The sequence below is a fragment of the Oncorhynchus mykiss genome, chromosome 13 (genome assembly GCF_013265735.2).
Source record: "Oncorhynchus mykiss isolate Arlee chromosome 13, USDA_OmykA_1.1, whole genome shotgun sequence".
Taxonomy (NCBI): domain Eukaryota; kingdom Metazoa; phylum Chordata; class Actinopteri; order Salmoniformes; family Salmonidae; genus Oncorhynchus; species Oncorhynchus mykiss.
The window spans coordinates 32,289,952-32,302,483 of record NC_048577.1 but is presented as its reverse complement, the minus strand read 5'-3'; the positions used below and the strand labels follow the sequence as shown (position 1 = coordinate 32,302,483).

The 12,532-nt window shown below is 40.4% G+C and overlaps 1 protein-coding gene across 6 annotated transcripts in view; it reads right to left on the bottom strand.

Annotated features, from left to right (window-relative positions):
• The window catches only part of LOC110486139 (KAT8 regulatory NSL complex subunit 1), an 80,308-nt gene extending 68,165 nt beyond the window's left edge, over nucleotides 1–12,143 (bottom strand). For 2 of the 6 annotated variants that reach the window (XM_036940773.1, XM_036940775.1), the window contains exons 1-2: nucleotides 12,039–12,143; nucleotides 10,807–11,264 (exon numbers count right to left, since the gene is read on the bottom strand). In XM_036940773.1, the coding sequence (XP_036796668.1) occupies nucleotides 10,807–10,932 (126 nt within the window). In that variant the 5' untranslated portion in view covers nucleotides 10,933–11,264; nucleotides 12,039–12,143. Of the gene's footprint in view, nucleotides 1–8,520; nucleotides 8,971–10,806; nucleotides 11,265–11,983 lie in introns of those variants that run through there. The other 4 variants (XM_036940778.1, XM_036940779.1, XM_036940774.1 and 1 more) reach the window with 3 other exon arrangements.
• Nucleotides 12,144–12,532: the final 389 nt, after the last annotated feature.

The following is a 12,532-nucleotide window of genomic DNA, read 5'->3' as shown; positions in this document are numbered from 1 at the left end:
GTCAAAGCTGTACAAAAAACGTCTGCAAACAAGCAAACAGCGGCCATGATCGATGTGTTTACAATATCGCAATGGTAATAACGCATAATTTGTTTGACCACAACTTCTGGGGTGGCTAGCTTTAGCTTGGTACATAGCTAGCACCTATACAACCAGCCTGAAAACAATGACCAGTAGAAACTGCAGTCATTTTCATTATTCTAGACAATGATTTAGGAATCCGTGTGAGTAAGTATTAGCTAGGTTGCCACTTGTTCGCCTATTGAAATTGAACTTTAGTTAATGAAAATAAATAGCTAGCCAGCTACTTAACCCTGTTGCCCAAAGCTAACGTTATAAGCAGCCAGCTAGCTTCATCTGGCTAGTGAAGCTTGACCGGACCGGGTTATGTGTTGTGAAGCTAGCCACAATAAGGATCAGGCACTAGGATTGCAGACTTGGAAATTTTCCATGGGAAGTTAAGCCCGGGAATTTTGCTTAAATTCACCAAAAAAAGTTAGCTTATAACAGTGAACCTTTTTTGCGGGATACACAAGGCAATTCTAGAGCTTGTGGCATATTTTGGTTAAACTATCGGCAATTCAATGGAATTGCAACCCTCTGCATGCACAGTGCATTTTCCCATCACATGTACAGCTGATTCTCAAGATCTTGCACACCAATGAGATGCTATTGAGCCCATACTACTACACTGTCTGAGTCAAGGACTACATGCTTTCTGTTAAGTTTTGATTACAATACCGGGTGGGTTGAATATATTTTATTTGACATACATGATTTTTTGTTAACTAGTAAATAGTAGCCTACAGCAAAGTGTGTTTAAATCATTTCTAACTTGTTCATTTCTGCTAGTTAGTTTTTGCTACCATGTGGGTTTTAGCTTGCTTGAGCCTGCTAACTGAGGAGTGTTAATTATGTTTCATTTTAAAACATTTATCTTACAAAAGGTGATGTTTAATCTAACTGCTTAACTATTTATCTGTACATGGAATTGTATTTGTTTTGACTAAAATCTTTACAGGAAAATGCCACGGGCACTCTCTGATGTGTGGTGACATTTCACTGCAGCTAATGTAGAAGGAAAAGCTGTGCACATTTGCAAATACTGTGCCAAATCATATGTGAAGAATACAACAAAGATGCAGAATCATCTGGCAAAGTGCATGAAGTTCCCTCAGCGCTCACAACAAGCAACCTCTGACAACAAGTCCCTCTACCTCTATTCGAGGTGAAAATGATGAATCAGACACCTTATGCATACACAGACAGCTGTGTATGTAACTGGTTCACCTCTGATGCTCACAGGCAATGTGTATTGGAAGAGATTTCGGAATGTTCTTTGCCCAGCATACACCCCTCCAAACAGACATGCTTTATCTACTCATTTGCTGGATGCAGAGTTCAACAGAGTTCAAGTGAAGGTCAAGCAAATCATAGAGAAAGCAGACTGTATTGCAATCATCTCTGATGGGTGGTCGAATGTTGTTGGGCAAGGAACAATTAACTACATAATCTCCACCCAACCAGTATTCTACAAGAGCACAAGGGACAACAGACACATCGCAGATGAGCTGAAGGCAGTCATCAATGACCTTGGACCGCAGAAGGTATTTGCACTGGTGACAGACAATGCTGCAAACATGAAGGCTGCTTGGTCTAAAGTGCAGGAGTCCTACCCTCACATCACACCCATTGGTTGTGCTGCCCATGCATTGAATCTGCTCCTCAAGGACAACATGGCACTGAAAACAATGGATATACTCTACAAGAGAGCCAAGGAAATAGTTAAGTATGTGAAGGGTCATCAAGTTATAGCGGCAATCTACCTCACCAAGCAAAGCGAGAAGAATAAGAGCACCACATTGAAGCTGCCAAGCAACACCTGTTGGGGTGGTGTTGTCATCACGTTTGACAGTCTCCTGGAGGGGAAGGGAGTCTCTGCAAGAAATGGCCATATCAGTCTGCTGATATGGACAGCCCCATCAAGAGGATCCTCCTGGAGGATGTATTTTGGGAGCGTGGTAAGCAGCCTGAAACCTATAGCAGTAGCCATTGCACAGATTGAGGGAGACAATGCCATCCTGTCTGATGTTCAGACTCTGCTTGCGGATGTAAGAGAAGAAATCTGTACTGCCCTTCCCACTTCACTGTTGCTCCAAGCAGAGGAAACTGCAGTTCTGAAATACATCAAAAAGCGTGAAGACTTCTGCCTGAAACCTATACTTTGTGGATCTGTGGCTCTTTCCCTGTTGCCTCCATCATCCTCCAAATCCCACCAACATCAACCGCCTCAGAGTGCAACTGGTCCATGTTTGGGAACACACACCAAAGCATGCAACAGGCTGACCAATACAATGGTTGAAAAATTGGTGGCCATCCAGGCAAATCTGATGGTTTTGGAGCCTGATAATGAGCCATCCTCAACAAGGTTGGAAAGTGACCGTGAATATTAGGCCTCAAGAGTCTGATGTTCAAGAGGTGGACATTTAGGAGGTCTAGGGAGACGACATGGAAGCCTGAGAGGAGAGCTTTAGTTTAGCCTATAATTTTACAAATGTATGTTGAAAATGTTTTTGGGAGATGCGATGGATCATTGGGGATCATTCAATATTCCCTTTCTTTTGTTGTTCAGTGAAATCATCCCATGTGAAGAGTCAACTCATTTATTCAAAAGTTAAATTCGTAACTAAATCGTTTTTAACATTTATTTTGGAAGGATTTAAACATTTGCAATTATGTCTACTTATGATAAGGTAAAATGTTTATGTTTCTGTCTCCATATGATACGTTAAATATATCCAATGTAAAAAAAAACATCCACATTTAAAGGGTATTAATATTAATTTGCATATATTTCTGTTATTCCCACAGAAATTTCCACCTCTGATTATTCCCCAAAATGTGCAACCCTATTAGGCACAATAGTGGAATTTGCGTTCAAAATAAAAGTATGTCATGTCATTGACAATGATGCAAATTAATACAAATAGTAGCAGAATTATGCCATACTTTTATTTTGAAGGCTAACCCCAAAGTCCACTATTGTGGCTAATCCTTATTGTGGCTAGCTTCACATAGATGAGTCCAAACCACCATTAATCAATTAATAACTGTCTTATGAATTAGGGTTATTTTAGATGACACCTAGATTGTCGTTTTGCTATGTTTTTGGGGAAAAACATTGTTTGCATCCATGAGCTAGCTAGCTTTTTTTTTTATGACCAGCCCTGTAGGTGCGCGAGACAACTTTACCAGCATCACAGCACACATATGACATATGAAAAACGAGTGATAGTGTAATAACTACGTAAAAAAAATTGATGATCGCATTAAATTATTATGTGACGTGCAATCAAATTCAGGTCCTGTTTGGCCAACAAGCTTATTTGATACGTCAAAGTGTTATTTGTATCTTTTTTGACACGCAAAGACCCAAAAGGCGTTCCAGATAAATCCTGGTTGAGAATGAAACGACTGAACAAATGAACAAAGAAACAGCACAGCAAGTAAGTGAAAGAAATAGGTTTTGATTATGATTTACTGGTAATGGGGACATACGCAAATGCCAACAAAATAACTTTTTGGTCAGTGTGGTGTGTGTGTAACACTTATTTCACTAGGCAAGTCGGTTAAGAACAAATGACAGCCTACCCCGGCCAAACCCGGACGAAGCGGAGCCAATTGTGTGCCGCCCTATGGGAATCCCAATCACGGCCGGATGTGATACAGCCTGGATTCGAACCAGGGACTTTCGTGGCGCCTCATGCACTGAGATGCAGTGCCTTAGACCACTGCGTCCGTGTGTGTGTGTTAACTATTTAACTGCAATATAATGCTTAAAAGGCCATAAAAAAACATTGATAATCGGTATCGGGTTTTTTGGCAAGGAAAATATCAGATATCGGTGCATCACTAGTAATTTAACCAATTGACTGGCTAGAAATCAGGGCATTCGTCAGCAAAGACACAGTGCAAGCTGACAGTACTTTGGACAACCAAATTTAACAGTACAAACAATCAGAATGGAGAAAGACCCATTAAAATCACTTAAAATGTATGTGTTGCTACCCTTGGGCCAGACAATACTCATAAAGCATATTTAGAACTTGTATTATTCAAAAACATACAATACTATCAAAAACCCAACACTTTTTTAAAATACCATGATATGATCTTTGGCCATGTCGCCCAAACCTACTTCTACCATGAGCAAATACATAGGCCTAAATACATTTTTGTTCAAATCAAAAAGGGGTGAAGTCAAAAAAGTGATTTAAATCACATGGAATGACCCAGAGAAGAAGGGAAGCATGTAGTTTTGTGCAGTTTTAATTGGGCCATTAGGCCATCAGGGAGCACAGGCCACAGCACACTGAACTTTAGACTATAGGTCGGGTTCAACCCATGGGTATACTCACTCCTCTCCTCATACACAATACAGCGCACCTGGTTTTGTAAACACTGTGCCAGTGGTTTCTGCCTTTGAAGTCTCTTAATCGCTCAGGTTCCTCCACGACAAGGGAAAAAAGCTACAGAAATACACAACAGAAAATGGGAAAAACACAATTGGGTTTGAAAAGAATTCAGAGTTTCCTCTGTTCCTCTAATCTCAAACGTTGAGATTTCAACCAGCTGTCTGAGGTATTACCAAGCTGGGGCAATTAGTTGACAGTAGGGATGTTATTTTTTTAAACACAAAAATAAAAGCCAGTGTCTGAATAGGCTAACTGGCATAGAGAGAAGTAAAACTCTGAGGAACCAGCAAACCAGTGGTGTGTTTCTGTGTTCCACAATTCACCCAATGATATATGATGCATATGGTTCCACTTCCAGACTGGTTTGGTGGCTTCAGCACAGGAGCGAATGGGGCCTGTGTGTCAGTCGAGCCACTCCCTGCTGAGACTGCCAGTGGTCAGGCTTCCTCTCGACCCTGTCCTGACCTCTAGGATCTGGGCAACTCGCCTGTCTGAAGTTAGGCCTGGAGGGGTGAAACACTTTGGCCTTTAACATCCTACTGAGGAGCCATGACAAGTTCAGGCAGGAGTCCGGTAAATTAGCCCATTGCCCTTGTCCTTAGCCCATCTTTCCCCCCCTCCCTTTTTAATCAAAGTTTATTTGGAGATTTGTAAGTAATTTTCTCCTCTGGATTCTCTTCAGGCCATGTACATTGTTGAATGGGGTCGATTTTTCCTGCTTCTCCAATGTGGCTGGCTGGTCCATGTTTATCTTATGTGAGGGGGTGGGGGGGGTGAAAAAAAAAAAACATTCAGGAATGGAGCATTCTGGGAGGAAAGTGAACAAAGGTATTGTTTCAGGTGTGTTCCAAGCGAGTTTAAGTTCAGAGGGAGGCACTGCCCCTTGGTTTGAGATGGGGGAGAGATGGATTGAGGTGGAGGGGGGGATGTTGGCTTGAGGGCATGAAACGGGAGGGTGTGTGCGTCTGAGTGTACATGGCCGTGGCAGACTAGGCTTACACTATCAAAACAGCCAGCAACGATGTTGTTTTAGTCAGCCAAATGTCACCCCTCAGCTCTTCCTCCAGTCAGGATTCCAGGAAAGAGACTAGTGTGTGTGTGTGTGTGTGTCCACATAAGCGACAGCTCAAGTATATGCCAAACCAAGATGTACAATACCTGCAACCCGAAAACATGAGCAACAACAACTGCTTCTACAGAAAACCACAATAGCAGATCATTTAGATGTATGAATAAAGCTGTGATTGCTCAGACAGATTTCAAGTGTCTGACTGGAACAGATTATTCATCATGAGCTGAAGTCTTCAGAGAAGCCAGACATTAACCGCCTGAGGGGGTCTGAACAATACAAAGTAATAACATCAGTAATACCAACAGGTTCTGCTTCCATCTCGCCAACTCAATAGTCTGACAGGATAAATCCCAAACCCAGTGCGCCTATGAAAACACACTGCAGATCCGTACATATAGATTTGCATAATCATCAGAAATAGGCCTACATTTAGGCCTAACCAGAGAAACAGATGTAGCTTTATGCACATTATGGTCTGTAGCCTACAGAAGTAACCAGCCATACTTCTATTGGTTGTTTCCTGTTTTCCTGGCAACTTGGCCTCTATATTGATTGGTTAGATGCAAAATTAGGACATAGAAGGATCTAGAATATAGGCTGAGGAAATTGCCATATGCTCCAAGTGGCTAGGTGCTAGGACAGCCTAAATCAAGGCCAAAAATGTATACACATACCTTGGTAATAACTTACAGCTGGACTATTTCTTAGTCCACAATATGGTCTTACATAATGCAACATTTCCTACTTAAAATGCAACCAGCAAACCATAATCATGTCATACTTTCAGTTGGCACTGGCAGTATCTAACATTTGCAACAATGAGCCAATTTTCTTGGAGTGGAATGCCCTGGAAAACTGATTAAAGTGGGGCACCGTGCCCCTAAAATAAGGTTATCATTGCTGGGAAGGACAAAAATCTGAATGGGTGGCTTTTATCCATTCATGTTATTGAGTACCCTCCTCTGGGTCAACCTCCAAATTCATAAACTAGATAATTGTTGTGTTAGCCTCCTTCTAGGGTTGTGCCAATACCACACACATATGTCTGGAAGGGTGCTGATAGGATTCCACAAAGATCTAAAGGGTCAATGGGGGGGAGGAGAGGTCTTGCTTTGTCAATTGTGTGGCATATCAAAACAAATAGGAGTGAAAACAGGCAGTGAGAGGACTCACACTTTCAGTAGCACATTCTCCCAGTCCTACACCATATCATACAGGCTAGAGAGAGGCCATGTACTCTGAGTGAACAGCTCTCCATTAAATTGGGTATAACATGGACCCAGGCCTGAGCTAGCCGAGCCATCGGTCCAACTCAGCAGCAGACGGGGCGCTCATCACCCTCTATTCATAAAATGTCTCTCTGACTCCAACATGTGGGCTGCAATGGGGACAGGGGCGTGGGGGACCCAGTCGGGCCAATATGTGCAATCAATTGGCTTTTTTCTCTCTACGCTCCACAGCCAGGGCTAGTCCCGCTTGTGTGTATTTAACCTCCTGAAACCATTTCCCAAAAAGCACGTCACCCAGACCCGGAACTCTCTTGAAATTCAGTCAATGGATTTGCAATCTGCAGAGGCCCCAGTACAGCAGCAGAGCACAACAGTCAAGGCCTCACTAGCTCAGCTACACCAAGAGTGTACTGTGTAGAGTACCCACCCATAATGACAGCAAACAATCATCAGGAAGATAAACTCCCCCTCACCACAAGACAAACACTGGTGAGATTATTTGATCTTGGAGCAAGTTCACACATCAGAAAATGACAGCATTGAAGTGCTGAGATCACATATGATGCAAGGATATGCAATTTAACACAATTTATAATGGAAACCTACAGATCTTGTAACACACTAACCAGGGATTGAGCAGGTTAGTGTGCAATTAAAGGGATTCACATGAACACAGTTCCTTGTTGACAAATGGATGGGACAAAATTACAGTATCTGCACTGACGTTAGACAGTGTACAAGCACATAGGAGACGGTTGAGATCATGGCATGGCAAAACCTTGATGTGTTGATAATGAATACAATGATTATATTGTTCATTGTTTTTTTTTCTAGCGGCCTTGTGTATATCGCTAAATCACAATTTAGGCGAAATTAAAATTGTGCAATTATTTTGCAAACTAGCTTGGTTGGTTTATGCTAAAGAAAGTACATTATTTTGATGAAACAATTAGTAGAAAACGTCGCGCCTGCAACTGCCAGTGCCATTATGAAAACCTCGCCATAAATGACTAAATTGGAAATGTTCAAAAATGATTACAATGTAATCTATGCGACAACGCATTTTCTTGGTTAACGTTGAAGGATTGCGAAAATGGTTCCCCTCTCACACGATTGCGATCATTCGATAGAATTGCCTGGGTGTGTACATTATGCACGATTAAGTTTAGAATGCGGTGGCGCAGAGATGCATTATATAGTGGGCAATACAGCAAGCTTGCAAACTACGTTTTTAGACGGCCTATATGCCAGTAGACTGACTAGGGGTAATTTGGATACTCAATCAAGAGCTTCGGTGAATAAGGCTTGACATTGACACAATTCTATCTGGTACAGTTAAATGCTATTACCAATGTTTTATGATTTGGTCTCGCCAGCTGCATTTTCCCTCGCACTCTCCCATAATTTACGAATATCATGGCTCATCTTGACTGGCTAGTTGTAGATTACTATAATGGTGTACTTGGCAGCAGAACATTCAGCTAATGCAGTAAAAGAGTAGCAAACCTAACGTTACCAACACTGCCTGTAACTGACGTTGGAACTTGGATTTAAAATTAAGGTAGACCCGGCTATGGAACATAACATTTTAAAACATCACTAAAAAATGTTGTGCATTACTAGAAATGAGAGATAACTGGTGTGTAGGTTACCTAACAAGTTAAACGTTAAATTATGTTACACGATTTCAAAGTTATTTTTTACTACGGAGTTAAAAGTAACAAAGAAAAAAGGAGGAACCTACCACGTGATGAGGAGCCGAGTCCGGGTTAAAAAAATAAATTTTTAGAAACAAATCCCGCACTTTGATAGTAATTTCATCAAGGAAACAAAATATGTGGGAAAACAAATAATTCGAGAATGCCCCTTCACAAAATCCGTCTCGTGCGTTCAAATTGGGTAACCCCGTGTTGCTCCCGGAATCACGAAATGGGCGAAACAACGAGTAGTTGAGAAACGGAGTCAGCTTGCTCTCTTCTCTTTGCAATTATTAATGCTCAATCTAGTTTATTTCAAAGGCTGTTTTATTCAAATCGAATTGGTCTTGTCATATTTCCCAACGCCATTTATCGACGACTTGTTATGTATTTTCCCCGATAATCCGTTTTTATTGTTGCCGTTTTAGGGAGAGCGTCACACAGAAAATGGCGGCTCGCTTCTCTCCCTCGGATTTCAAGTCTGACAAAACAGAACCCGAGAGCAAAGCCGCGGCGGGAGACATTCCTCACACTCGCCACTAGTGGAACGTCAGCATGTCTCAGCTAGAGGGAGCCAAAGTCAAGCTTTCCATTTTCTACATGTCTGAAACTGGGTTGCTGTGTCTTCCATCATGGCTCAATTAAATCGTGACTTGCAGTTATTACATTTCACGCAAGAGCCGGAATGGATACAGTTTCATTATAACTCCGAATCAAAACGTGATTCTGGAGGATTGGAGAAAGTGAATGGTTATGGGATCATAACCAGGACAAGGACACACGGTTAGTTATAAATATCTATGATACTACCCTGCAATATGATAGCATGTGCGTCAAAGCATTCCCCTATGGGAAACACTCTTTTCACACCAATTCGATACCAAAGTGACTTTTTCATAGCAGGTTAGGATAATTAATGTAGCAGGTTAAGGTTAGGAAAATAGTTTGAGAAAATGGTTTCGAAAATCACCTTGTATCTAAGTGTCATTAAAAGAGTGTGTACCATTCCCCCCATAGAGGAAATATATGGGTGTTGTATATTGTATTGTATTATAATGTAATAAAGCCAGGGGGAACCGAAGAACACAACACCATTTCTGCAATGCAACAGAGGGCACAGACGGGCAACATAGCTGACCGATTCTGTTGCAAAATCTTTTGCAACAGAAATTGTTTGCTCCAAACGAAAACTAGAGTTTCTTCTGGAAAAAATCAGGTAGGTCTCTCCCCGTTTGTTTTGCTTCCGTTTGGTTCTTAAACAGTAAACAATTTATGTTGCAAGACAATGAATACACCCCTGCCTTCTCAATAAAACCCCAATATGGAACAAAAAAAACCTTCCCCTGGCCCCGTACCATTTTTGTGTGCAGATCTGAAGGTAACAGATTGGTCACAGTTACACGGGTAGCCTATAGAGAGCAATAGTTATGGCATCACTTTGTAGGCACTAACTCTGCCATGGTTCATTGGACAAAATCTGAGTTTTGTAGGGTTTTTGGATAAACCCAGAAAATTAGGTCTGTGGTAGGCTTAGGAGATCTTATACATTTTTGTCTATGAGAATCTATATAAGCTAACGTCACTTTTTGTGAATTTTGAAGAATTTACGATAATACATTTTAAAAAGCATAAAAATTCATAAAGGTCATGTTAACTGACTGATATTATCTCATATAACAAAGATCTCCTAAAGCCTGTGTTAACCTCAGACCTTATTTTCAGTGTTTATCCCAAAGCCTTATTCTTTAACCCATAAGAATGGCTGAATGAACCAAAGGTAACTCATTCCCAGTTTTTAGGACTACAAGCTGGCGATCTCTATATAAGCAAAGGATGGTCCTGTGACCTCTAGGAAAATCTATTCAAATTCCGTTCCTTTCATTTGGCAAATGCAAAACTACTTACGGTTTCAAACAACAATCAACATCTATATAAGGATGTCATATCCCCTGCCTTATGATCACCGCCATTGATATTCCACCTGTTCTGCAACTGTTCACTCTACTAATGTGCTATTCTGCCATCTAGTGGTCTTTAGTAGAGTTAACACCCCCTATATTGGCTAAATCACCCCTCCACCTGTGTCAGCATCTGACTCCAGCACCATATTTCTGTAGCAGTCTTTAGGTTGCTATGCCAGACAGTGACACAATATTATAGTGATACATCATTTCAGATTATAGTGAAATGTCAACATAGCCAAATGTGCATTGTTCCATAAATGACTATCTGTCCAAAGTTATTAAACCAAGCTCTATGCATGAAATAGCTCTATGCATGATGATGACACATAATCAATACTGTATCATGAAACACATGTTGTGTATACATACCTTGCAATAGCAAAGTTCACCTCCCACCAAATCCATCCTTAGGGGAAAAATATCCACTGTGTATTCCAGGTACAGTGCATTCAGAAAGTATTCAAACCCCTTCACCTTTTCCACATTTTGTTGCATTACAGCCTTATTCTAAAATGTATTAAATCGTCCCCACCCACTCAGTCTACACACAATACTACATAATGGCAAAGCAAAAACATTTTTTAGAAACTCTATTTTTTGTACGTTTTTTTTGTATTTTTATACGTTTGCAAACATTTCTAAAAACCTGTTTTAGCTTTGTCATTATGGGGTATTGGGTGTAGGTTGAGGGGGGAAATGATTTAATACATTTTAGAACAAGGCGTAACAAACGTAACAAAATGAGGAAAAAGTGAAGGGGTTTGAATACTTTTCAAATGCACTGTAACTTCCACAAGGTAATCCCTCCAGTTCTTTGTCCAAGGGACCTGTACACACAGACAAATTGCATTATAAATCAATAATATACCTCAAATTATTTGACTGACACAGGCCTACTTGGTATGGCACTACAAATGTCTAAAAACACTATTTGTACAGAACATTGATTTATTTTTGTTCTGAGTCTATATGACAATCATAATATATTTATAGAATGACCTGGCATTGTGCCATATTCTAAAATTATTCTGCAAATTATTTTATTGAATTTTGGTGAACATTTACGTGCAGCTACAGTAACACTAGACTAGAGCACAATCTCCCAGAGTCTTTTAAATTAAGAATAAACTGTATTGATTTCAGACTCAATACTCTTGTTAGCTTGACTGATTTTATTGTGAAAACGGGCTGTAGCCCATAATCAACTATGTTGGCTAGCTAACTGGCTAACAAACTCCACGGCCCTTGTTCTAAGTAACTTAGCTAGCGCGGCTAGCATAACTTGCTAGCAATCCTTGCGCTAAAATCTATTACTACTTTATAAACGTAGCAAACCATACACAATATCACGCACTGTGACTTACTGTGCGAAATTATAATGTAAATGTTTCACAATGTTATCACAATTATTATTTACTATATAGTGTATATAATCTTGCAAGTGTGTCTACTGTACGACACCCGAAGTACGATAGCTAGCTAACGTTAGCTAGATACACTATTTGGCCTGTTGACTGCAACCCCACAGTAACGTTCGCAGTTTTACCTTTGCATTTCAAACTGGATCATTAAATAAATCAATAACATACAAGATAACACACCTCGATCCCATCTCTATTCATTTTATCTTCTAATATAATCCGTTTTGTAAAATTGCCTAAAATAAACTGAGCTTTAACGTGACAGAGTCAAGACTTCATGTTCACTTACCTGCACAACTCAACCAGTCTTGAACCGGAATTACCCGCCTGCCTAGCCCTGTGATTCGTCAATTTGGTTATGCAGCGATGGCGATTGGTTTATTTATCTTCTAGTCTGCACGGATGGACGTCCTGTTGAAAGTAAATAAATGGAAGTTTACCAGTTGTTGTCGTCATTAATATACAAGCTCAATAACTGCAATACTTTAAAATAAAATTATTTGGTTAGACTAAATAGTTAGCCAATTACTCAACGTCAATTTGACCAAATGATCCCGGTCTCCACCAAATCATTTGCCACAAATTACTTTGTATTTAGTCTCCAAATTTCAACCCATCAATTGGCTAAACGGAGCATAATTTGTACCTAGTAATAGCCACTGAGAACAGTCGAA